At 44.9% G+C, this 27329-nt stretch overlaps 1 protein-coding gene across 1 annotated transcript; it reads left to right on the top strand.

Annotated features, from left to right (window-relative positions):
* Positions 1-5499: 5499 nt before the first annotated feature.
* LOC140463708 (pancreatic lipase-related protein 2-like) lies at positions 5500-27099 on the top strand. The gene is made up of 13 exons (XM_072558060.1): positions 5500-5550; positions 5758-5806; positions 6842-6996; positions 10625-10750; positions 12006-12140; positions 12878-12986; positions 13525-13644; positions 15762-15881; positions 18216-18334; positions 20917-21046; positions 22364-22475; positions 24964-25131; positions 26685-27099. The coding sequence occupies exons 2-13, from the start codon at positions 5758-5760 to the stop codon at positions 26752-26754; spliced, it is 1413 nt and encodes a 470-aa protein (XP_072414161.1). The 5' UTR covers positions 5500-5550; the 3' UTR covers positions 26755-27099.
* The last annotated feature ends 230 nt before the right edge of the window (positions 27100-27329 follow it).

Here is a 27329-nt window from a genome sequence, read left to right as displayed (position 1 = left end):
TTTACAAAAAAAATTAGTTACACTCTCACTGTACAAATACAACTTTAAAACTCAAAGCAACCCATGATCATCAACATGGGCCAAACTGGTCAAAGTTGGGAGTCACACGAATCCTCAGTGTGGCTCTGGGGGCAAAAGTTGTAGGACAGGCCCTTTCTTTGTAAACAGTTAGCAGAACAGTAAGCCCAGGGGTGTTGGCCCTCGAGTCCATTTTTCTTCCTTTCAGAACAATCCTAATGTATTCTTGGTGACCCATCACTTGTATCTTTGCGAAGAATCCAATGCAACAGGGAAGCCAAAAAGCATCTCATGAAACACAGGGAATTCTGATACCCTGCAAGTCACCCACATCAAAACTGTCACCCTGCTTGAATCATCAACATGCATTCCACCGTGAGAAAAATTGATCAGCTTAAGTATCAGAATTTTGTGAAAGAGAAAATGCAGTGTAATTTACAAAGTATCAGCATTTTTATTTATCTCAAGGTTACTTATGCTGCTTAGTGATAAATGGAAAATTAAAGCATGTCACCAAGGAAAGAAAAATGTGTTCATATAGTGATAACTGGAAAATGTTACTCAATATAATTAATTGGTATTAATTATTAACTCATTCGCTTAATATTGGAACAAATTTCCCTGCCAACCTTTGGCACAATCTTGATCCTCGGCCAGTGCCTCAACTTGATCAGACTGTTCTGAACATTTCCTCTTCATTCAATTGTGGGACATAAGCATTTTTTGTCAATCCCTAGTTACTCTTGAGAAAGTGATGGTGGGCTGTCTTCCCGAACAGTTACATTCCATCTCTCATAGGAACTCCCCTATGTCATTAGTGAGAGAGTTTCAGAATTTTGATCTGCGACACTGAAGGAATGATGATATATTTCCAAGTCAGGATGATGTGGAGGTCAGAGATGAACTTGCAGGTAATAGTGTTCCCATGTATCTGCTACCCTTGTCTTTCTAGGCAGTATAGGCATCAAAATTTGAAAGTGCTATCAAAGGAGCCATGGTGAGTTGATGCAGGGCATCTTGTACATTGTATACACTTCTGCCATTGTGGCATCAGTGGTGAAGGGAGTGAATGTTGAAGCTGGTGGATGGGGTGCCAATCAAGTGTGCTGCTTTGTCCTGGATGATGTTGAGGTTCTTGAGTTTTGTAGGAGCTATACTCAAACAGGCAAGTGCAGAGTATTTCATTACACTCCTATCCTGTGCTCTATAGATGGTGAACAGGTATTCCAGAGACTGGAAGTGAGTTGCTCACCACAGAATTCCCAGCCTTGGAACTGCTGTTGTAGCCACATTATTTGTTTTGCTAGTCTAGTTTAATTTTTGTTCAATGGTGACTCCAGGATGTTGATATTGGGGAATTCAGCAATGGCTCTGCCATTGGCCATCAAGGGGTGATGGTTAGATTCTCTCTTTTTGAAGATGGGTATTGTCTGGCACTTGTGTGGCAAGAATGTTGTTTGTTACTTATTACCGAGGTAAAAACAATGACTGCAGATGCTGGAAACCAGATTCTGGATTAGTGGTGCTGGAAGAGCACAGCAGTTCAGGCAGCATCCAAGGAGCTTCGAAATCAACGTTTCGGGCAAAAGCCCTTACACCAGACTTGGATATTGTCACAGTCTTGCTTCTTTACACATGAAAGAAGTGAAACTATCACTGTATTCTAACAGATGAAAGGCTTAACAGACAATCAATTTTTCAATGTATAATTTCAGTTACATCACACTGTAAATTTTTGCTATAAATTCTGTGTTAGGATTGAGCCTTCCACTATCACCTAGTGAAGGAGCGTCGCTCCGAAAGCTAGTGTGCTTCCAATTAAACCTGTGGGACAATAACCTGGTGTTGTGTGATTTTTAACTTTGTACACCCCAGTCCAACACTGGCATCTCCAAATCATTGCTCTTTATGGACATGGACTGCCTCAGTATCTGAGCTGTTGTGAATAGTGCTGAACATTGTGCAATGATCAGAGAACATCACTACTTCTGACCTAATGATGGAGGGAAGGCCATTGATGAAGCAGAGGAAGATGGCCTAGGAGGCCTTGGACACTACTGTGAGGTATTCCTGCAAAGATGTCATAGAACTGAGATGAATGACCTCCAACAATCCAAACATCTTCCTTCAATCAATGGAGAGTTTTCTCCTTAACTCCAGTTTTGCTATGGCTCCTTGATGTCATACTTCATCAGTTGCCACGTTGATGTCAAGGGCAGTCACTCTCATTAGTCCTGGGCCACAAGTCTTCAATACTATTGCCAGGATATTGTCAGAGCTCATAGCTTCTGCAGTATCCAGTATCTTCATCCATGCCTTGATATCACGTGGAGTGAATGGAATTGACTGAAGACTACCTACTGCCACCTTCATAATGTCACTCACTTAGACCTTTCATTCTGCTTGATCACATACAGTTAAATTGGAACAATACAGAGAAAATTAGTCTATCTGCTGGTGGAAATGTCTTCTATATTTTATAAAGACTGGATTCAATTAATCTAATGCTATACTCACCTCCATACATATGCACGCATATCGCTCTCCCCCACACCACCTCTTTTCCATTCTGAGTAAACTTTGGTTTGTCCAAACCTCTGTTGCTGTATCTTGACTCACACCAAGTCAAAAATAGGTGGGAAGACAAATGCTGAGGATGCCACAAACAATCTACAAAAGAAATAAGTGGCCAAAGCTCAGCAAATGGAATATAATGTGAGTTATGTGCCTTGGCAGGAAGAACAAAGGGGCTGAATATTATTTAAATATAGAAATAATGCAGAAAGCTGCAGAACAGAGAGCTTTTGGAGTCCTCATCTATGAATCACAAAAAGCTAACACCCAAGTTCGGCAGGTATCAGGGAAGGCAAATGAAATGTTGGCCTTTACTTCAAATAATGGGGTTTCGCTAAAACTATACAAGGCACTAGCCAGACAACAGCAGAAATGTTATGAACAGTTTGGGTTCTTTATCCACGGGAAGATATACTGACTTTGGAGGCAGTGCATTAGGTTGATACCAGATGTGGAGGGACTGCCTTATGAGGAAGGGTTGAGTTGGTTGGGTATGTACTCATTGAAATTTAGAAGAATGAGAGGCGACTTTCTTGAAACATCGAAGATACTTAAGGGATTTGACAGAGTAGATGCAAAAAGATTGTTTCCCTGTGTGGGATAGTCTAGGACCAGAGGACATAATCTTGGAATAAGGGGTCACACATTAAAGACAGAGATGAGGAGGAGTTTCTTCTCGTAGCGGGTAGTGAATCTGCAAAATTCTTTACCACAGAGGGTTGTAGAGACTGAGTCATTAAGTGTATTTGAAGCTGAGATAGACCTAATTTTAATCAGTAAGGGAATCAAGGGTCAAGGGAAAAGTTCAAGAATAACAGATCAGCAATGATGAGCTATTGAATGGTGGAGCAGGCTCAATTGGCTGAATGGCCTACTTCTTCTCTGATGTCTTATGATCTTATTGACCCATCATCCCCTCTGTCCACTGACAACACCCTCTATGCCCATTACCCAACAACCCCCATGCTCACTGAGAACACCCCTGTCTTCACTGCTCAAAACCCCACGTCCATTGACAATGTCCATAATTGTTCAACCTCCAACATCCCATGCCCACTGACCAATAACCCCTGCCTTCTACGACCATCCTTCAACCGCCTTGCCCACTGCCCAATACACCTCATGCCATTTGACCAATGCCTTGTACTCCCATGCCATTGATGGGCATTCCTTACCCCCTTGCCCCTGATCCCCGTGCCCACTGAGCCATCATGATTTAAAATTCTTATTTAGTTTAGATTCTGTCATGGCCTTGCTCCGTCAATCTCTCTCTTTCTTGACCCCTATACTACCACCCTGAAGCTCTGAATTCAGCAGCCTTTCTCTTGGCTGCCACCACCCCATTCCTGATAACGAGTCTTGGACAGCCCAAGTGGGTCAGACGAGTGCACATTGCTGTTATTTTAAAAGATATCCCTCACCCCAGACCTTTCCTTACCGCTTTCTTGCTGGGTAAGGTGACAAGGATTCAAGTTAGGGTTTTAATGAAATTGGACTCCTGACCTTGTGGCAGTGGCAGTAAAGGCTCTGGGGTATGTTTATGGTGTTTGCCAGAATCCAGCTGTACACTTCCCACGCTTAAACTCAATGTTTTGAAACATTGCGAACTCTTGGAGCATATAAATAAGAGAGAGAACAGCGGCACGCTCCAGAGGTTGTGCTTGTATCATGGTCTTAGGGAAGGTGAGTCTCTCTATTTAATGCTTCACTTCTTACCCAGAATAAATGTCACTTTAATGTTCCTGACTGGGAGCAGGGGAAATACTTGAGGTTGTTCATTCGAATGGGACCAAAGGAAATACTGGCAGCATCTGTCCCATAGCACAAGAACGAGGAGGAGAAAAAGGGATAAAACAGAACAATAATGACCTCGAATGCACTGCCTGAAAAGTTGGTGGAAACAAATTCAATTAAAGCTTTCAAACAGGAATTGGATGTACCTGAAAGAAGGAAATATATTTTCTGGGCAAAGGGCAGATGAGGAGTATGGGTCTATTTTGATAGACCAAGACAGATATGATGGGCCAAATAGCCTGAGATTCCTTCACTTGATGTGAATGTGAGAGACAGCAAATTAAGAAATAGGGAGCAGGGAACTGCAAACTTAGCTATTGGCATTTTCCATTGACATCATCAAAAGTGTTTTCTAATTTTATATTTCTCAGAGACAGTGTGGAAAATACCCTCAGAGTGAGTGAGGAGAGAGAGAAGTGAAGAGGGACGGAGCTGAGGAATGCAGGAGGTAACAAGGAGAAGCAAGGGAGCAGTGAAGGGGGTGAAGAGAAGGGAATAAAGAGTGGGGACAGAAGGAAGGGTTTGGAGGGATATGGGCCAGGTGCTGGCAGATGGGACGAGGTTGGGTTGGGATACCTGGTCGGCATGGACACGTTGGACTGAATGGTCTGTTTCTGTACTCCACATCTCTCTCTCTCTGATTATAATGAGGAGGACCATTGAGGAATGAGGGAGGTAACAAAGAGAAGATTCTGACGGGTGAGGGAGGTGAGGAGGGGAAGTGAAAAGTGAGGGAGATGAGGAGGTGATCGGTGAGGAGGACAAGGCTGAAGAGAAAGAGAGGTGAGGAGAGAGGAAGATAAGGATGGAAGTGTTAAGAATTGAATGAAGTTAAGAGTGAGGGAGAGCGTGAGGAGTGTGGAAGGTGAGGACAGTGAGTGTGAGGAGGCGGAAGTGAGGTGGATGAAGGTGAAGAGAAAGGCATGTGATGGGGAGAGGGAGGAGGCTGATAAAGGTGAGGAAAGAGGAGCCATTCTAGTTTTAAGATCCTTAATGGTTAATAAGGGAAGGAACCAGAATGTAATCATGGCCAGGATTTGTGGGGGTGTAGGAGAGAGTTGGTGGAACACATGAGGAGAAGAGAAGCTTTGAGGAGCTGCAGTTTGGGAGGGAGTCACAGTTCATCAGGAGCTCGATAATAATTTGGGAGAGTGATAAGGATCGGTGAGTATCACTGTTTCAGATTTAAAAATGTAATAATTAAAGTGAGCGAATGTGGTCCTGTTCACTAGACTCTTTGTTCACAGTCTGTACACTGACACGACTAAAGCTAATATGAGATAATGGTAGTTTCCTGAGTTGGTTCCAGGTGTTAAAGCCTCTTCACTGGTCGATATGGCAATGACCCCAGCGGCTTCATCTCTCTTTCAGATGCTGAGGCTCCTGCTTGCCGTCACCCTCCTTCTAATCCAGGTCAATGGTAAGGAAACAAGAGAGCACTCGGTTCTGTGGGAATGCTCAAGGTGAAGCACATGAGTGGGACCAGCCTAGAGTCATTGCTCCTGAAGTACTCACTGTATGGGGGAAATCTTAAATACTGTCATGACAATTTGGGAAAATGAATTAATCTGGAAAGTGACTTTGAAAGTGACTCAAACCCTGTATAAATCAATCAACACCCTCATGTACTTTAAAGTAGGAAAATAGATCCTGTCTAAGCTATCGACAATTCTAAATACTTAGACTTCTCAGGGATCTGATATCATAAAAAATAAAATGCATCAGGATAGGTACAGCATGGGGTTAGCCACACAGCAAAGCTCCTTCTACTCTTTTAACTGAAATTAAAGCTCCCTCTACTCTTTTAAACTAGGAGTAAACTGAAAATAAAGTTCCCTTGACACAGTCCCCATCAAACATTCCCACAACAGGGACAGCACAATATTCAATGCAGAGTGAAGCTTCCTCTGCTCTTTTACAACAGCAAGGAAAGAGGAAATAAAGTTCCCACAACACCATCTCTATCAAACACTCCTGGGACAGGAACAGCACAGGGTTAAATACGGAATAAAACGTCTTCTACACTGCCCCTATCAAATGCACAATTAGAGTTATCACCCATCACTCTGTGATAGACTGAAATAAGGAAACGCACAATGGCTGATACAGTGAATCTGTGAGTTTTATTAACCTTTTGGTTATCTGTCAGCATTAAATGTCTGTTGTTCAATGTGACAAGCCTTGTGATATCTTATGAAGTTACAGGCACTAAATCAATGGGATCACACAGTCTGATATAATAATCTGTCTTTGGAAATCCCTGAGATATGCTATGTGCCTAAATCTGGTACTGTATCATGTTACACAGACCGTAGGTACACTGCAGCGTGTGCCTTCAGTTTGCACGATACAACATATAATGCACGTTGACTGCTTGTGAAGGTTCGGATCAGACTGCATATTATTCTCACTGACTCTGTTTTTCCTTTACCTGTTAATGCTGCCTTCTTTGAAGCGGAGGGCATTTGCTTTGATAGACTCGGCTGCTTCCCAAGTGGATATCCATGGACAGGGACAAAGGAGAGGCCTGCTAACAAACTCCCCTGGAGTCCGGAAAAGATCAACACACGTTTCCTGCTGTACACTAGGCAGAACCCAAACAATTATCAGGTAGGGACACTTAGAACATCCTTACAGGCAGTCACCAATAGCATGAATTTGGAGGGTTGAAGTATTGGGAGAGACTGAATAGGCTGGGGGTATTTTCACTGGAGTGACCTATTGACAGTAGACAGAAGAATAGCCAAGGTCTTTTTCCCACGGTAGTGGAGTCCAAAACTAGAGGGCATAGGTTTACGGTGAGAGGGGAATGAATTAAAAGGGACTTAAGGGGCAACTCTTTCACACAGAAGGTGCTGCGTGTATGGAATGAGCTGCCAGAGGAAGTGGTGGAAGCTGGTACTATTACAACATTTACAAGACCTTTGAGGGGCACATGAATAGGAATGGGCCAATGCTGGCAAATGAGACTCAGTCAGTTTAGGATATTTGGCCTGTGTGGAAGGATTTGTGTCTGTGCTGCATAACTCTGTGACTGTAAGAGGAATGACGGTACAGAGTAATTAATGCACATGTGTGATTTGATCCAATGTAAGTACACCCCCTGGCCCTGAGTTCTTTGGTGCATTTGAAATAAGCACAGAGCTACTAGTTTGAGGCACTTATACAGATTTACACTGTGAGATCCTAGCCTGAAATTCCTGATTGTAATGTCAGTTACCACCATCACCACTGTGAAGTGTGTATCAAATTCTAGCACCTACATATGCACAGTTAAATATAAAAAACCTGGATGTTGCTAAGTGATACCTTTCCTGATGAAAGGCTTATGCACAAAACGTCGATTCTCATGCTCCTTGAATCCTACCTGACCTGTTGTGCTTTTACAGCACCACACTCACGACTAAGTCAACTTTACTTCTAGATAACCTCTCTGACTCTCCAAAACAAATATACAAGTGTGGGTCTCATTTCCTCAGGGTAAGATTTCAATCACAAAGTCAGAAGTGGAGATGTTCGTCCGAGATTGCACCATGTTCAGCACCATTCGCAACTCCTCAGCTACTGAAGCAGTGAACGTTCAAATGCATCAAGACCTTGACAGTACCTTGAAGCTGGAGCTGAAAAGTGGCAAATGGCATTCATGCCACAAAAATACTAGGGCTCATTGCTCATAGATTCTGGATTAGTGGTGCTGGAAGAGCACAGCAGTTCAGGCAGCATCCAAGGAGCAGCGAAATCGCATTTCAGGCAAAAGCCCTTCATCAGGATTATAGCTCATAGAGTCATACAGCATGGAAACAGACCCTTCGGTCCAACAAGTCCGTGCTGACCATGTCCGCAAACTAAACTAGTCCCACCTGCCTAATCCTGGCCCATATCCCTCCAAACCTTTCCAATTCATGTATCTATCCAAAAGCCTTTTAAATGTTGTAACTGTATGTGCATCCACCACTTCTTCTGGCAGTTCATTCTACACGCTAACCACTCTCTGTGTAAAAAACAAGTTGCCCCTCATATCCTTTTTAAATCTTTCTCCTCACACCTTAAAAATATGCCCCTAGTTTTAAACTCCCCACGTTAGGGGGAAAGGAACCTGCTATCACCTTATCTATTTCACTCCTAATTTTATAAACCTTTATAAGGTAAGCTCCTACTCTCCAGTGACAAAAGTCCCAGCCTATTTTTATTACTCAAACCCTCCATTCGTGGCAACATTGTGGTAAATCTTTTCTGAACCCTCTCCAGTTTAATAATATCCTTCATGAAGACAGATCACAATATGACATAATGGGCAAACATGCAGTAACAGAAAAGATTTGCATCATTCTCCCTTTTCAGAATAATATTGGAATAGTGGAAGCCTTGCATATCCACCAATGTCATTTATTGTATCCGTTGTTACCGATGTGGTCTCCTCTGCATTGGGGAGACTGGATGCCTCCTAGCAGAGCGCTTCAGGGAATACCTCTGGGACACCCGCACCAATCAACCCCACCGCCCTGTGGCCCAACATTTCAACTCCACCTCCCACTCTGCTGAGGACATGCAGGTCCTGGGCCTCCTCCACCGCCGCTCCCACCCTCGCCACCCGATGCCCGGAGGAAGAACGCCTCATCTTCTACCTCGGAACACTTCAACCCCAGGCATCAATGTGGACTTCACCAGTTTCCTCATTTCTCCTCCCCCCACCTTACCTCAGTTCCAACCTTCCAGCTCAGTACTGTCCTCATGACCTGTCCTACCTGCCAAACTCCCTTTTATCTCTCCACCCCGGAGGCTTCCTGCTTCTATTCCTGATGAAGGGCTTTTGCCCAAAACATTGATTTTCCTGTTCCTTGGATGCTGCCTGACCTGCTGTGCTTTTCCAGCACCATTCTGATCTAATCTCCCTTCCCACCTATCTGCCCCACTCTCCCCCTGACCTATCACCTCCATCCCCACTCCCATTCACCTATTGTTCTCTTTGCTACCTTGACCCCAGCCCCACCCCCACATTTATCTCTCCACCCTGGAGGCTTCCTGCCTCTACTCCTGATGAAGGGCTTTTGCCCAAAGCGTTGATTTTCCTGCTCCTCGGATGCTGCCTGACCTGCTGTGCTTTTCAAGAACTACTCTGACCTAAACTCTGGTTTCCAGCATCTGCAGTCCTCACTTTTGCCTAGTGGAAGCCTTCAGCCAAGGAGAGAGAGGTACTTAATGAAGCTAAATCAATTGGTGAATGCTTCAACTCATTAAATTTGTGTAGCTGTACACAGTCCTCAACTTAAGTCAATGATGAAAAATATAGAGCACTATAGGGATAAAACACTGAACAAATTCAGGAAAAACAGATAAAAACATTAGAGAACAATTCAGCGATGAACATTTCCAATAAAAGACAGTCTAATCACTGACCCTTGACATTCAATGGCATTACCATTGCTGAATCCCCCATCATCAACATCCTAGCAGTTGCCATTGCCCAGAAAAGCAACTGGACTCACCATTAAATACAGTGACTCCAAAAGCAGGTTAGAGGCTAGAAATACTGCAGCAAGAAACTCATCTCCTGACTCCCCAAAAGCCTATCCATCATCTACAAGTCACGAGTGTGATGGAATACTTCCTATTTGCCCTGATGGGTGCAACTCCAACGACACTCAAGAAGATTGACACCAGCCAAGACAAAGCAGTCCATTTGATTGGCACCACATCCACTCCCTCCAACACTGGCATTGAATAGCAGCAGGTCAAGAAGGCAACTCACCAGCATCTTCTCAAGGGCAACTTAGGGGTGGACAATAAATGCTGCAAAGACCATATCCCACAAAAACTAAAAAAATCCTTGATTTTTAAAATGATGACATTAATGATATTTAATCTTTTCATCTTGCGTCTGTGTGGATCTTTATTTCCTGCATGCCCTTAGAAAGGGAGTTATAATTCCTGTTCTTTATTGTCTGCTTGATTCTTCAATCTGCTTGGCTGATGAATCTATCTGCTCCCACACTTTTGGAGGGTGACAGACTTAAAGTTAGATCAAATTCTGGAAAACCCATGATCTTGTGAATATCAGATCTTTACAGAAAACCTTTCTCTTGGTCATACAGAGAGCGTGGCCCCTCTAGTACTGACCACCCAATCAGGATCAAGAAAAACAAACCATGTGCTTGTGACAGCTTCAACTATATTACAAACATTTGAGGGGGAATCACTTCTAATCTGAATCTCAACCTGTTTCTTGCTATTTGTTTAGGAAATTAGTGGAACAAACCCTGAGACAGTAGATGCTTCAAACTTTGACCTTGATCAGAAATCAGTGTTCATCATGCATGGATACTTGGAAAATGGAGATGTCAGCTGGGCTGTAGATCTATGCAAGGTGAGAGCTGGTGATATGTATCACATGTGAGCTGGGGAAATGTACATAGTGATATGTACATAATGATATGTACATCGCATGTGATATGTACATAAGAGCTGGGGAAACCCGCAAGGTGTGAGCTGGGCTGCAAGATGTGTGTTGGGGAAGCATGCAAGGTGTGAGTTGGGACATTGTGCAAGGTGGCAGCCAGGGTCTGTGTAATATGTAAAATTAGGAAGTGTGCAAATTGTGAGGTGGAGAAGTGTGCAAGGTGTGAACTGGGAAAGTGTGCAAGCTGTGAGTTGGGGAAGTGTGTGCAAGATGTGAACTACAGAACTGTGTGAGATGTGAGAGCTGGTGATATCTGTAAGGTGAGGGCTGCAGAAGTGTCCATGCTGTGAGAGCTGGGGAGGTATGTCAGGGGTAACTGGTTTCTGTATAGAAGCCTGGTGACTTTTTGAAGTGAAAAGAGGGATGGCGAATGGGAAATAGGGCTGACAACCCTCGAGGATTGCTTTGGGAATAGACAATAAACCTCAGGAGCCAACATCACTTATTCATCCTTTTGCAACAACCTTATAGAGGCTTACAAAAGTAAGAGAGGCATGGATAGGATAAATAGAGAAAGTCTTTTCCCTGGGGTCGGTGAGTCCAGAACTAGAGGGCATAGGTTTAGGGTGAGAGGGGAAAGATATAAAAGAGACCTAAGGAGCAACCTTTTCACACAGAGGGTGGTATGTGTATAGAATGAGCTACCAGAGGAAGTGGTGGAAGCTGGTATAATTACAACATTTAAAAGGCAGCTGGATGGGGATATGAATAGGAAGGGTTTGAAGGGATATGGGCTGGGTGCTGGCAGGTGGGACTAGATTGGGTTGGGATATCTGGTCGGTGTGGACGAGTTGGACCGAAGGGTCTGTTTCCACGCTGTACATCTCTATGACTCTATGACTCTGTTTATCTTTATTGATTCTGTAATATTGGAGGTATGGTAAAAGGCAACTTTATTGAGTGGGACTATGGGTGACCAAGGTCGAATGATGAAAACTCCAGGACTACATTCAGTGAGAGTTGGTAACCCTCACAGGGTGGAGGGAACTGGGGAGAGGGGGGTGCGGGTGTAGTTTTTTTTTGAGAGTAAGCACCAATATGGTAGTGAATGGCCTTTGTCTTTACTGTACATACGTGTTTTTAAGCAGTCCCCTCAGGGTGGGTTCCTGCAAATTGATGAGGTCAGCAAATTCATGTCAGATTCTGTTTTCTGCTCTCTAAGATGATTCTGCATGTGGATGATGTAAACTGTATCTGCGTTGACTGGCGAGGGGGTTCACAATGTTCCTACAGCCAGGCTGCTCAAAACATCCGAGTTGTGGGCGCAGAAACTGCGTACTTCCTGGACACTCTGGAGGTGAGTGATCAACCGCAACCCAATAGACCAGTGCAGACAGCCCATTGAGGAATAATACCTCATAGAGTAATCACTGTATAGAACAGATGGTAGCCAGTCTATAGAATAGGCTTACAACATAATAGAAGCAGTGACTCGATAGAGAAGTGTATAAAATATTGGTGGTAACCATTTCCTTTAATCACAGGATGTGGGTGTTAGTGGCAAGTGTAACATTTGTTGCCCATCCCTAATTGCCCCTGAACTGAGTGGCTTACCAATCCATTGCAGAAGGCAGGTAGTATTCCACCATATTGCTATGGGTCCAGAGTCACAAGACTAGGTAATTATGGCTGATTTCCTTCTCTAAAGGGTTTTAGTGAAGGAGGTTTACTTGGCTTATATATCAACTTATTCACTGCATTTAAATTCCACCAGCTACCCTGCTGGGAGATAAACCCATTCCCCACAGCATGAGCTCCTGGATTACTAATCCAGTGGCATTACCACTGTGTCATTACCTGAAGTCAGGTATTCTGGGGCCAGACAGGAAGTGGTTGGATGAGGAGGTGAAGGGCAGATACAATGTGACCCCTGTCTGACGTTATCCCTGGACTGGATTTCATTCCTGTTTTCCGAATATTGGAAAATTCTACTGGGATTTAGTAAGAGAGTTCAAGCAGGGATTTGATAAGATACTCAAATTTACTTCAAATTTCTGTGGACTTAACTTTCTGCCTCTTCCTTATCTGCCTCAGAGTCACTATAATTACACCGTGTCTGATGTGTACCTGGTTGGACACAGTCTAGGGGCCCACGCAGCCGGGGAGGCGGGGAAACGGGCACCAGGCATTCCTCGGATTACTGGTAATTCATTCCATTCTCAAACTAATATGAACCGCTGTCTAAATGAAAGTCAGAAAGAATGGGAATCCCATGGACTGTGTGTCGAAGAGAAGCACATTTGCATTTTACATAATAGAAATGTGTTTATTTGTTGGGCTATTATTCAATATATGTTTGTTTTTTTTTCTCATTTGTTTAAGGGATGTGGGTGTCAATGGCTGAGCAACCATTTATGCCCTTGAGAAGGTGGTGATGAGCTGTCTTCTTAAATCTTTATTGTAGGCACATCCTCAATGCTATAAAGGAGAGAGTTCCGGGATTTTGACCCAGGGACACTGCAGGAATGGCAATACATTTCCAAGTCAGGATGGTGAGGGGCTTGGAGGGGAACTTGTGAGTGGAATGAGATGGAATTGATTAAGTAGAATGCTGGTTGATGGGGTGAATGGGAAGAGGCCAAGTTAGCAACCTGGAATTAACCCTGCTGTTTGTGAAGGTTATGAATAATCTAACAAATATGTTGAAAAACACTTCAACCAATCCCAGATTTATCCCACAGGGCTTGATCCTGTTGAGCCGTATTTCCAGAACACTCCACCGGAAGTCCGACTGGATCCCACTGATGCGTTCTTTGTTGATGTGATTCACACGGATGGTTCATCCCAATTTCCCAGTATTGGTAAGTGCCACCACTCAAATATTCAATCAGAGAAACCTGGACAGCGGATTGGGGTAGGACGGGCTGTTAGGATTAGCCCAGGAGCAGAGCAAGGTATTCGGACTAGCTTAAGGACAACTTCTAATCCTGAGACAAAACAAAAAGTTGGCTGTAGAAAATGCTACTGTAATTCTTTGGCGAATAACACCTCCTCTCCCATTAAGGCCTGCCCATTATCTACAAGGCAGAGTGTTATGGGATACTAGGAGAAAATGAGGACTGCAGATGCTGGAGTTCAAAGTCGAGAATGTGTTGTTGGAAAAGCACAGCAGGTCAGGTATTTTATGAGGAGCAGGAGAATTGACGTTTCGGGCATAAGCCCTTCCTCAGGAATCTGATGGGATACTCCCCACTTAACTGGAATGGGTGCAGCTTCAACAATACTCAAGAAACTTGACACCATCCAGGACAAGGGAGTCTACTTGATTGGCTCCCCATCCATCATGTTCAACATTCACTTCCTTCAGCACTGACTCATAATGGCAGCAGTGTGTACCATGCACAAGATGGAGTGCAACAACTCATCTAGGCCTCTTTACTAGTGTGGGAACATAGAACATTACAGCACAGTACAGGTCCTTCAGCCCTCGATATTGTGCCGGCCTTTTATCCTACTCTAAGATCAGACTAACCTACATTCTGCAGCACAAATCTGAGTGCAATGACTGGAATTGTTATGGCTGTTATGGACTAGGCCAGACCATTCAAAACATTCTTAAGCAGACAGCCCCAGACCATAACTTTGCAATTTATTTCGATAAGTGTACAGTGAACATTACCCAGAATAGGTTATATAGGTTGACTACTAGATTTTAAACAGACAGAGATTTATTCACAAAATTACACAATTAAACGCAAAGCACAGAAAAAAAGAACCCCTACAGAACTCAGTCTATCCAAACAAGCCTTAATTATGCTGTTCTGAATATACACAACAGTCCTAATAAGTCAACTCCCTTTAAAACCCAATATAAATAGAACACATGCTTACAGGTTGAAGTTGAAAGGCAGAAAGAGAAAGAGTTTCCACACAGCTCCCTGTTGAATTTCTTACCAGTTCAAGACTGAACTAAACTGTTCAGCCAGAGAGCTGACCACTCCCCTTTCTTTATAGAGGTCATTTCTAAAACATGACCACTTTGGCCTGAAGTCTCATCTGTTTACACATAAACAAAAGGCCTTGCAAAATTCTATTCATCTCTGTACCAAACCAGACCATTCAAAACCTGGCCTGGTTTATTACCCCTCTGAAAAAAAATCAAAGACAGAATCTCCTTGAGCCAGGGGAGTATCTAATGGGATACTCCCCACTTACTGGAATGGGTGCAGCTTCAACAATACTCAAGAAACTTGACACCATCCTGGACAAGGGAGTCTACTTGATTGGCTCCCCATCCACCATGTTCAACATTCACTTCCTTCAGCACTGACACATAATGGCAACAGTGTGTACCACGCACAAGAATAGGGAGAGGCTGAATAGACTGGGGCTTCTTTCCCTGGAGTATCAGAGGCTGAGGGGTGACCTTATAGAGGTTTATAAAACCATGAGGGGGCATGGCTAGGGTAAATAGCCAAGGTCTTTTTCTCAGGTTGGGGGAGTCCAAAACTAGAGCTTTTAGAAAAAATAAGGGACTAGCTTTGTGACAAGGCCTATAGCCTTTGCAGTATCCAGCACCTCCAACCAGTTCATGTGCAGTAAATCTGATTGGTTGGAGACCATGGGCCTGGGGACCTCGGGAGAAAGTTGTGATAGATCATGCATTTGGTGCTTCTGGCTAAAGTTGCAACAGCTCAGGCTTGTCGTTCACATGGATGTACTGGCTTCCCCATCATTGAGGATGAGGATATTAATGGATCCTTCTCTTTCAATATAAATTATCCACAACCATGTATGACTGGATTTGGCAGGATCGTGGAGTTTTCATCTGATCAGATAGTTCTGAAATTTGCCTGGAGTTTGCTGTTTCGGCTGTTTAACATGCTGTTGACACTATTTTGCAGCTTCATTAGTGATTGTATGAGTGAGTGGAATCCTCTCTCTGTGGATCACTCTGAACAACTGTCTCCTGCTACAGGATTCGGGATGATTCAGGCTTGTGGACACATGGACTTCTACCCAAATGGTGGTGAGGACATGCCAGGCTGCAGCAAGAACATCCTTTCAACAATCCTGGACATTGATGGGATATGGCAGGGTAAGTTCCAGGTGGTGGCATTGTTCCTCAGGCAGACACTGCTGCTGGGAACACCAAGCAGAGCCAGGGTACGAGGGACAGGGTGTTCAATCTTGAGCAGCCCTCCGGGTTCTCTGCTGACATCAAAGCACGTACCTTTGTCATAGAGTCATAAAGTCATAGAATCATACAGCACAGAAACAGACCCTTTGATCTAACACGTCCATGCTGACCAAATATCCTTACTTAATCTAGTCCCATTTCCAGCACTTGGCCAAAATCTCTCTAATCGCTTCCTATTCATAGACCCATCCAGTTGCCTCTTAAATGTTGTAATTGTACCAGTCTCTACCACTTCCTCTGGCAGCTCAGTCCATACATGCACCACCCCCTGTGTGAAAACATTGTCCCTTAGGTTCCTTTTAAACCTTTCCCCTCTTACCTTAGACCTATGCCCTCTAGTTTTGGACTCCCCCAATCTGAGAAAAAGACCTTGGCTATTTACCCTAGCCATGCCCCCTCATGGTTTTATAAACCTCTATAAGGTCACCCCTCAGCCTCTGACACTCCACGGAAAGAAGCCCCAGTCTATTCAGCCTCTCCCTATTCAGCCTCAACCCTTCAATCCTAGCAATATCCTTGTAAATTTTTTCTCAACCCTTTCCAGTTTAACAGCATCTTTCCCATAGCAGGGAGACCTGAGTTGCATGCAGTATTCCAAAAGTGGCCTAATCACTGGGGTAATGTCTGTAAGATTTCCCTGCAGGAGCTGAGACAGTCACAGAAATATCAATACATCATAGCACAGGCCATTCAGCCCATTGTATCCATGCTGGAGTACAAAATTGATTGTTTAAGATGCTGGTGTCATGATGAGGGAATGGTGGGTCTCATCCTTTTCTATCTAGATTGATACTGGGCTTGTTTGGACACTCCTTGTTCAAAATCAGGCGGTTTGTGTTTATGTTTCACTTGTGGGCAGTCCTGACACATGGAGACTGGAGTACTGAGTAAGTATTTCATTCGATTCCTGACACCACAACCCATCCCACCCCCACTCCCCCCTCACACACCCCTACCCCCCATATTTTCACTTGGGTAAACCATCTCCCTCCCTGGTGTGTAAGACAAAAACCTCTTGGCCAGGAGACAGACGGTTCTGGTTAATGATGGAGAATTCATAGTGCAACTCGTCAGATTGTTCATCCCACCAGCACCTCACCCTACTTTTTAAAAGTGCAGGAAGATACAACCATAACAGCATTCTTTAAACCTCTTCATTTGTATAGCAACCGGTGTCATGGAGGTTATTTTGGTTCACTGGTAATCCAGGGAACCAGACTAGTAATCCAGGCAAAAGTTCAAATCTCAAAAGAGCACCTGGACAAAGTTAAGTTAAGATTAATTTGGAATAAAACAATAATCTTAAGAATTCATGATGCTCTTCAGGGAAGGCAATCTGTCATCCTTCCCCAGTCTGGCCTACATATGACTCCTGACTGACAACAATATGGCTGACTCTTAATTGCCCTCTGAAGTGGTTGAGTGAGACAGTCAGGATAGGCAATAAATACGGCAACATCCATACCCTGTGAATGACATTTAAAAGCTGAAAATGTGTTGCTGGAAAAGCGCAGCAGGTCAGGCAGCATCCAAGGAGCAGGAGAATCGCTGTTTCGGGCATGAGCCCTTCTTCAGAAGATGACAATTTCCTGAAGAAGGGCTCATGCCCGAAACGTCGATTCTCCTGCTCCTTGGATGCTGCCTGACCTGCTGCGCTTTTCCAGCAACACATTTTCAGCTCTGATCTCCAGCATCTGCAGTCCTCACTTTCTCCTCAATGACATTTAAAAACAAAGTTAAAAAGTGCACAACACCAGGTTATGGTCCAACAGGCTGGCTACCTGGTGAAGTAGCAGCGCTACAAAAGCTTGTACTATGAGATAAACCTGTTGGACTATAACCTGATGTTGTGTGATTTCTAACTTTGTCCACCCCAGTCCAACATCAGCACCTCCACATCAATTTAAAATAAGTTTGATCTGCCTCTTAAGCAGGAAATATCACTTCATGTGCAGCCATTTCCCCTGAGATCATAGACCCAGCACCTCGGGCAATCGTGACAGAATGTTCCAGAAGATGACAATTTCCTCATTGAGGTTTACTGTCACTCTTGAACTGTGAAAACATTCAACACCCACACATTGAAAAGACAGACAGTGCTGGTCCTGTGTCACATCTGTATTCCTGGGCCTCCTTGTTCAAAAGATTTGGAACCAGACTAGCCTCCAGGTGCATCAAAGTTGCACAGAATTCATTATGGATTATTAATTATGATTATTAATTAATTTTCAGGTACAAAGAACTTCATTTCCTGCAACCACTTCCGTGCAGTTCGATATTTTTCGGAGAGTGTTGTGTCACCTGATGGTTTTTTGGCCTTTCCCTGTGGCAGTGAGAAAGAGTTTCAAGCAGTAAGTATGAGAGAGGGAGTACAGCTCACTCATCTATACCCCTAGCAGCATTTACCAATCAAATTAAATAGCAGGGAACTATAGAGAACCCTTCAACATCCAAACTTCAAACAAGCACGACAGGGCTTACATTCAGAGGGAAGGTCAATAAGATCAGCTGTGAGCAGCTACTCATAGACAACACAGGGAACGCCAAACTAAACAACTCATTACAAATGAGTCCTGATAAAAGAAAAAGCCTCTGAATGATCAGAAACAGGAAGCTTTACTCAGTATCTACCTCTGGCAGATCTGACTGGCAATACACTGGGGAAACTGGGTGCTCTGCAAATGAACTTGGATATCTTTGTGCCCAGTAAGCATGCATGTGCAGTAGGTAGTGAAGAAGGTAAATGGTACATTGGCCTTCATAGTGAGAGGATTCGGGTACAGGAGCAGGGATGTCTTGCTGCAATTATACGGGGTCTTAGTGAGACCACACTTGGAATATTCTGTGCAACTTTGATCTCCTTATCTGAAGAAGGGTGTTCTGGCTATGGAGGAGTGCAACAAAGGTTTACCGGACTAATTCCTGGAATGGCATGTCTGATGAAGAGCTTATGCTCAAAATGTCGACTCTCCTGCTCCTCGGATGCTGCCTAACCGGCTGTGCTTTTCCAGTGCCACACCTGATCTCCAGTCCTCACTTTCTCTATAACAGAACTGAGGTATGAAGGGACACTGCAGAGATCACTTAGGACTATATTAGGAGCATGAATGAGTCTCTCACAGAAACCTGGGAAATTCTAACAGAAGTAGACAGTATTAACACAGGAAGGGTGTTCTTGATGATGAGGGAGGCCAAAACCAGGGGTCACAGTTTAAGGATAGGGGGTAGGCCACTTAGAATTTCGATGAAGCGGCATTTCTTAACCAAGACAGCGGTGAGCCTGCGGAATTCTCTGCCACAGAAAGCAGCTGAGGTCAAAATATTGAATGTTTTCAAGAAGGAGTTAGATACATTTCCTAGGGCTAAGGGGATCAAAGGGTATGGGGAGAAAGCGGGAACAGTTGAATGATCCGCATGATCATATTGAATGGAAAAGCAGGTTTGAAGGGCTGAATGACCTGCTGCTATTCCTGCATTCTATTTTTCTATGTGCTGTATCTGTCCAGGGCGCATTTGATGGGGACAGTGTATTTTGTTTCTTTCCATTTAAAAAAGTAGAGTGAGCTTTACTTTGTACCTAACCCCATGCTTTCCCTGTCCTGGGAGTGTTTGATGGAGATAGTGTGGAGGCAGCTTTACTCTCCATACACAAGAGTAGAGAAAGCTTTACTCTGTTTCTAATCATGTGTTGTCCCTATTCTGGGAGTGTTTGATGGGGACAGATTAGAGAGAGCTTTACTCTGTATCTAAATCTGTGCTGTTCCTGTCCTGGAGTGTTTGATAGCTACAATGTCGAGAGAGCATTACTTTCAGTTTCAAAGAGTTAAGGGAGCTTTAATTTTAGTTTCAAAGAGTCGAGAGACCTTTACTTCAGTTTCAAAGAGGAGGAAGAGCTTTCAGTTTTAAAAAGTTAGAGAGAGCATTACTTTCAGTTTTAAAAAGTCGAGGAAGCTTTAACCTGTATGTAATCCTGTGCTATACCTGTTCTGGGAGTGTTTAATGTGGACAGTGTCAAGGAACTTTAATTTCAGTTTAAGAGAGTAGAGGGAGCTTTCCTGTGTATCTAACCCAACGCTTTGCTTGCTCTAGGAGTGTTTGGTGGGGACAGTGGTTGCTGCACACTGTTTCCAAGGGAGCTTGAATCATCTACTGAGGGATCGAATTTGAGGCATTGGGCATTTTTGCAGTACGTGTGTCAGTCTGTTGAGCTGAATCTTTGCTAACAGTTTGCACAGAGTTCACTGAGAATTCGTGAGAAAAGGAGATGACTGAGTTCTCAAATGTAACCTCTCAATCTGTAAAGCAAGAGGAAAGGATGTGCAAAGATTCCTTTCTGCATTGACCTACTATGCCAATTGTTCCACGTTGATCAGTTCAGCTTTGAGACTGTATTCCCAGCAATGAGCCCAACTGAAAGGTTCTTTGCTGCCATTGGGTGGTGCCAGTGAGCTATCTGCTACTTCCCGAGCCCTGGTCTAAAACACTAAAGTGTTTCTCACTTGCCCTCCAGCGACTCTTCAGCTGTGCTCCATTCTGCTTTGGAAATGTACTCTCTGGATGGGTGGACTGGGAGAATGGTCTCTTTTGACAACATACAGGGGGATTCACAAAACCAATCCTGGAAAATGGATTATCTCAAATAAGTTACTTGAGAACTCCACTTTCCCCCACCCATGGGCACCTAGATCCAGGGCTTTCCTGAGACTCACTGATAGATTGTCAGGCAGTTTGCTGTTGAACGCTGGGCAGTGTGGAATCTGACAGAATCCCCCGAATACAGATGCAAGGTCTGCAGACTGATTGGCCATTATCAGGGCCTTTGTCACTAGTATTTGGGATCGTTCTCTGCACCGGTTCCTGCACTGTTGGGAGTAAAGCTGATCTCTGAGGTAGGTGGCGATGTGAACCTGAAGATTTGCTGTGTGTGTTCCAGGAGGAATGTTTTGCATGCCCAGCTGAAGGCTGTCCAACTATGGGCTACACGATCGGGCCATATCGACCAGCACCTGGGCTTCTACACCAGACCTTCTACCTTCGAACAGGAGAATCCAGCCCCTATGGAGGTGAGCGTCAGGAGCAGTTTGTTAACCCTCTGCAGTTTGTCCTCACTAGCCTCGGAGTTTCCCAGCAACAAATAACCTCCCCACATCCCGATCCTATCCGTCTCCTGTAAAACTAATAGCACTTGGCCCTTGGCACTTAACACTCATACTACCTCTTCCCTCATTCCCTTAGCCCTTACACTCACCCGACCCTCACTCCCCCAGCCCTCACACTACCTGGCCCTCACTCCCTCAACCCTCATATGACCCTGATCCTCACTCCCTCAGCCCTTACACTACCTCAACCCTCACTCCTACCCCAACACTCACTCCCTCAACCCCACACTCATCCAGCCCTCACACTCACTTGACCCTCACTCCTACCCCGACCCTCACTCCCTCAGCACCGCACTACCCCGATTGTCACTCCTTCAGCCCTCACACTCACCCAACCCTCACATTACTCTGACCCTCAGTCCCTCAGCCCTCACACTACCCAACCTTCACTCGCTCAGCCCTCACATGACCCTCAATCCATCAGCCCTCGTACTCATCTGACCCTCACTCCCTCAGTTATCATACTCACTTCATCAGCATTCACACTCACTCTGTCAATCCTTTCTTCTTCAACCCTCTCGCATTCTAGATTAGATTAGATTAGAATTCCTACAGTGTTGGAACAGGCCCTTTGGCCCAATCAGTCCACACCAACCCTCTGAAGAGTAACCCACCCAGACCCATTTGCCTCTGCAAATGCACCTAACACAATGGGCAATTTAGCATGGCCAATTCACCTGACCTGCACATCTTTGGAGTGTGGTGGAAACCGGAGCACCTGGAGGAAACCCACGCAGACACAGGGAGAATGTGCAAACTCCACACAGACAGTCACCAAGGCTAGAATCGAACCTGAGACCATGGTGCTATGAGGCAGCAATACTAACCACTGAGTCACCATGCCACCCCTACACTGCCCCCACACTCACTCTGCCAACCATCAGTCAGACTCCCTTAACCTGCAATCTCTCCAACCTCACATCCACTGCCTGAAACCTCACCTCACTCCCTCAAACTCCACCCGCGTTTCATCAAACCTCACTTCGCTCCTTCAACCTTCACTCCGTCCAATCACATGCTCCCTAAACATCGTGCTCCCACCAATCTCTTCCTCACTCACTTGACACTCATTCAAACCTCTCAGTAGATCTGATAGATCTCAAACAGACCCAGGCCTCGATATCTAAATCCTACCACAACTATCCAACATTACAGTCACACTGGGTCGTATAATTGTGTCTAACTCTTTAACTCCTTTCTGTTTTCTCCTCACTCTCTCAGTTTGGCGTTACAATGTGTCTGTGACACTGTCTGGTTCCCACTCTGTTTCTGGGATTTTGAATGTTGCTTTGTATGGTTCTAAAGGGAACACTCGACAGCATCAAATCACCAAGTAAGTTCCACTATTTCCAACATGTCTATTGGATTGTCATTGACCTGGATTTTAAGAGGGAGGGTCTCACACTCAATCGGTGCCTGACAGATCCTGTTCTGTGGTCTTGGGGGAAATGATCTCCCCCAACCCCAGATAATCTGATTGGCAGTTCCACCAAGACCAGTAGCACCAGAACGAGGTGGTGGGCACTACCAAAGTGGTACGCTACCCAGAGAGTGGTCAGTCACAAGCTCAATGGTTGGGCAGATAAGGGGTGACAGGGGTTATAGGGAAACTGGTTTTGAAGAGCAGGTTGGAAAGATTGAAGGGAGGCACCTTGGCCTCATAGCATTTTTGCATCATAGAAAGGACCCTTTGGCCCATCATGTCCACACCAATCAAAAAACATGCATCTATTCTCATCCCATTTTCCAGCACTTGGCCCAAAAGCCTTATATGTATGATATTTCATCTGCTCATCTAAATCCTCCTTAAATATTTGCAGGTTCCTGCTTGTTTGTAGTCTGTGAGTTCCATAATATATTTGCACAAATCCACTTGAAACCTCTTGCTGCTTTCCTTAAAACCATGTCCCCGGTTAATGATCCCTCTACTGAAGGGAAAGGTTTATCCCTATCTACCTGTGCTCCTCAGAATCTTGTTCAGCTCAATCAGATTCCCCTCCACCTACTCTGCTGTAAGGAAAACGACCCCAGCCTATCAAGTCTCTCTGCGTAGCTGAATTATTCCAGCCCAGACAACTTCCTGGTGAATCTCCTCTGCACCTTCTCTCGTGCAATCCTTTAGTATGGTGACCAGAATTGCACACAGTACTCCAGCTGTGGTCTCACTAATGTTATATAAAGCTCTGTCATAAAATCCTTACTTTTGCATTCAATGTTCGAGCTAATGAAGACAAATATCGCACAGGCTGCCTTAACCACTTTATCTGCCGATCCTGCAGCCTTCAAGGGTCCATGGACATGCACACCAAGGTTCCACTGGTCCTCTGTACTTTATGGGTCGCGCCATTCAACGTGTACTCTCCCGCCTTGTTTGTGCTCCCAAAGAGAACCTCCTCACACTTTTTAGGATTAAACTCCATTCATCACTGTTCAGCTGTTTGATCAGCCCCATCGACGTTACCCTGTAGTCTGAGATTAGATTCCCTACAGTATGGAAACAGCTCATCCGGCCCAACAAGTCCACAGTGACTCTCCAAAGAACAACCCACCCAGACCCACTCCCCATCCTATATTTACTCCTGACTAATGCACCTAACTATGGGCAATTGAGCATGACCAATTCACCTGGCCTGCAAATCTTTGGACTGGAGGAAGAAATGGGAATTGAATCCATGTCCCTGGGACTGTGAGGCAGAAATGCTAACCACTGAGCCACTGAGCCTCCCTGAGGTATTCCTCCTCACTATTTACCACACCATCAATTTTTGTGTCAGCTGCAAACTCACTGATCATACCCCCTTGGGGGAGTTGTCCTCAGTAAGTTCAAGCTTCCCTCTTGAAGGGTTATGACTTCCCCCTTCCTGCCTTTTATCAAGTTAGGGCTTAAAAAAAAACGATCTTCCCATTCCTGCCTGGCTAGACCACTCTTATCATGGCAAAGGCAGCACAACAAGGTGGCTCAGTGGTTAGTACTGCTGCCTCATGACATCAGGGGCCTGGGTTCGATCCCAGCCACGGGCAACTGTCTGTGTGGAGTTTGCACATTCTCCCTGTGTCTGTGCGAGTTTCCTCCGGGTGCTCTGGTTTCCTCCCACAGTCCAAAAATGTGCAAGTTTGGGGAATTGGCCATGCTAAATTGCCCATAATGTTCAGGAATGCTTAGGTTAGGTGCATTAGTCAGGAGTAAATGTAGAGAAGTGGGTTTGGGTGGGATACTCTTTGGAGGATCGGTGTGGAATCGTTGGGCCTGTTTCCACACTGCAGGGATTCTTTGAACATTCCAGGTAGTTGGCTTAGTAACAAAAACACATTTGGCAAATTATGATGTATTGAAAAATGGGGGCTGGGTCGCAGATTACAGTGGGCAGCTTGGGACGGGTATGGGGGAGGGGAGGGGAGCTGTGCAACGGCTGTATTTTATATGCAATGTACTCTTTGTTCAAACACACCTAGCCTCTGTTGGGAGGGAGCTTGTATCAAGCCTATGTACTTAGCATGCACATTCCTTTATCAAAGTATCCTTTGTTAATATATTTGTCTTTTTATTAAGTAATAAAGTACCTCATTATAATTCTTGGTGAGGGGATATTCAGTGCATTGGGTCAAACTCTACTTTCGATGCTCTGTGATATGGGAGCTGCTTCCTGCAGTGACCCAGTTGAAGGACAGGATGCTCCCCACCTAACCCCCTCCCCACCTCCCTCCTCCACCTCCCCCCCCCAACCCCCGCCCATCCCATCCCCCACCCCCGATCAGTAACAGGGACACTGAGCAGGAAATGCAGCAGGAGTTTGAGTCAGGGACATTTTGCTTTATTCCAGAACGAAACTCCGTCCAGGCAAAACATACTGGGCGCTCATTGATGCAGAACATGATGTGGGTGATGTTACCAAAGTGAAGTTTCTGTGGAACAACAATGTGATCAACATCTTCCAACCCAAGCTCGGAGCTGAGAGCATCACCCTAGTGCGAGCGAAGGACCACACCAGGTCAGTCAGTGCCCAACAATGGCTTCACAGGTGAAGACAGCGAGTGGTAGAATTCACCCAGTAATGACAAGATGGCTTCTTTATGGGGCAAAAGTGAGGACTGCAGATGCTGGAAACCAGAGTTTAGATCAGAGTGGTGCTGGAAAAGCACAGCAGGTCAGGCAGCATCTGAAGAGCAGGAAAGAGCAGGCTTCTTTATGAGGGCAAGTGGGGCTTTGCTTAGCTTAGTGACTCCTTTTATAAAAGATGCCAGATTCTAAACCACAAACCAATGAAATCCATAATCTTTGCTGACAGAACAGCCAAACTACTCACTGTCAGGGTCAGTACTGAGGAAGTGCTGCACTGTCAGGGGGTCAGTACTGAGGGAGTTCTGCACTGTCAGAGGGTCAGTACTGAGGGAGTGCCACACTGTCAGAGGGTCAGTACTGAGGCAGTGCCGCACTGTCAGAGGGTCAGTGCTGAGGGAATTCTGCACTGTCAGAGGGTCAGTACTGAGGCAGTGCCGCACTGTCAGAGGGTCAGTGCTGAGGGAGTTCTGCACTGTCAGAGGGTCAGTACTGAGGGAGTGCCGCACTGTCAGAGGGTCAGTACTGAGGCAGTGCCGCACTGTCAGAGGGTCAGTGCTGAGGGAATTCTGCACTGTCAGAGGGTCAGTACTGAGGCAGTGCCGCACTGTCAGAGGGTCAGTACTGAGGGAGTGCTGCACTGTCAGAGAGTCAGTTCTGAGGCAGTGTCGCACTGTCAGAGGGTCAGTGCTGAGGGAGTTCTGCACTGTCAGAGGGTCAGTACTGAGGGAGTGCCGCACTGTCAGAGGTCAGTACTAAGGGCGTGCCGCACTGTCAGAGGGTCAGTACTGAGGGAATGCTGCACTGTCAGAGGGTCAGTACTGAGGGAGTGCCGCACTGTCAGAGGTCAGTACTAAGAGAGTGCCGTACTGTCAGAGGTCAGTACTGAAGGAGTGCTGCACTGTCAGAGGGTCAATGCTGAGGGAGTGCACACTGTCAGAGTCAGAACTGAGGGAGTGCTGAACTGTTAGAGGTCAGTACTGAGGGAGTACCGCACTGTCAGAGGGTCAGTACTGAGGGAGTGTTGCACTGTCACAGGATCAGTGTTGAGTGACTGCTGTTACTGTCAAATGGTCAGTACTGAGGGAATACTGCACGTTTGAAGGGTCAGTACTGAAAGAATGCTGCACTGTTAAAGGCATAGTTTTGAGGGAGTCCTGCACTATCAAAGGGTCAGTACTGAGGGAGCATTGCACTATCAGAGGGTCAATGTCGAGGGAATGTTGCACTGTTGGTGAATTTTGATGGTCATGTTTATAAGAGGGTATTAGGGAGCATGTTTGGATAGAGTTTAGATACTGATTAGACAATATTTAATTGACCAATAGAATAACATCGAGAGGCGCAATGTTCTTGGGTTCCTAATTGTAAAGTGGAAGGCAGGGATAAAATGGGGTGAATGGAATGCTAACGTAACTTTCCCAAATTTGATTTTCACAGTCTTATACAAACTTTGTAATGTCTGTTCCTTATTTTTCCTGATAGTTTCCGTTTTTGTGGGAATGAGGTAGTTAAAGAGGAGACTCTGCAAACTCTCACTCCCTGCACCTCGTAGAAAAAAACAATCTGTGCTGATTGAACTACACACCAAATCTGTCTGTGAGAGAAACAGAGACAACTCTTCCATTCCCAATTCCATCCTGAATGTTTCTGTGAATTATCCTGGGAAATTTGGAATCGAAGAGAAGGGGAAATAACACAAATCAAGGTCACAGAGAATTGATTGGTAAAGGAATATTTCAAAATCCTTGACAAACTGTACATCAGAAAATCCGATGAGGTCAGATCATTCCTGTCAAAGCATCGTTCCAGTTTGATTTCATATTCCTGCACACGCAGCTGGAGTGGATTCCTCCAACAGAAACAGATTTCAATCGTCATTGATTAGATTCACTTGGATCCCGCCTTCTGTATCAATTAAATTAAAAAAAAGGCAACTTGCTCGTTGACTAACTTCATCTTTCTACAGAAATTCAAAAGGCAGCGAATGAACAGATTACACAGAACTACAGGAGCACTGGCCAATTGTCCAGTGGGAATGAATGGGAAGGGATCTATCTCCAATGGTATTGTGTACAGTGGGAATAAATGGGAATGGGCTTTTATCTATTGGGATTGTGCACAGTGGGA

This window comes from Chiloscyllium punctatum, chromosome 38, assembly GCF_047496795.1.
Source record: "Chiloscyllium punctatum isolate Juve2018m chromosome 38, sChiPun1.3, whole genome shotgun sequence".
Classification (NCBI taxonomy): domain Eukaryota; kingdom Metazoa; phylum Chordata; class Chondrichthyes; order Orectolobiformes; family Hemiscylliidae; genus Chiloscyllium; species Chiloscyllium punctatum.
The sequence above is the reverse complement of the archived record's forward strand: the minus strand, read 5'-3'. Positions and strand labels throughout refer to the sequence as shown.

What these genes read in the sequence shown, in the direction of transcription:
- LOC140463708 (XM_072558060.1), top strand. Translation starts at nt 5,758, where the DNA reads ATGCTGAGGCTCCTGCTTGCCGTCACCCTCCTTCTAATCCAGGTCAAT. An exon ending in ACTTCCTGGACACTCTGGAG is followed by an intron (nt 12,141 to 12,877) that starts GTGAGTGATCAA and finishes TATCTGCCTCAG; the next exon opens with AGTCACTATAATTACACCGT. An exon ending in CATTGATGGGATATGGCAGG is followed by an intron (nt 15,882 to 18,215) that starts GTAAGTTCCAGG and finishes ATTAATTTTCAG; the next exon opens with GTACAAAGAACTTCATTTCC.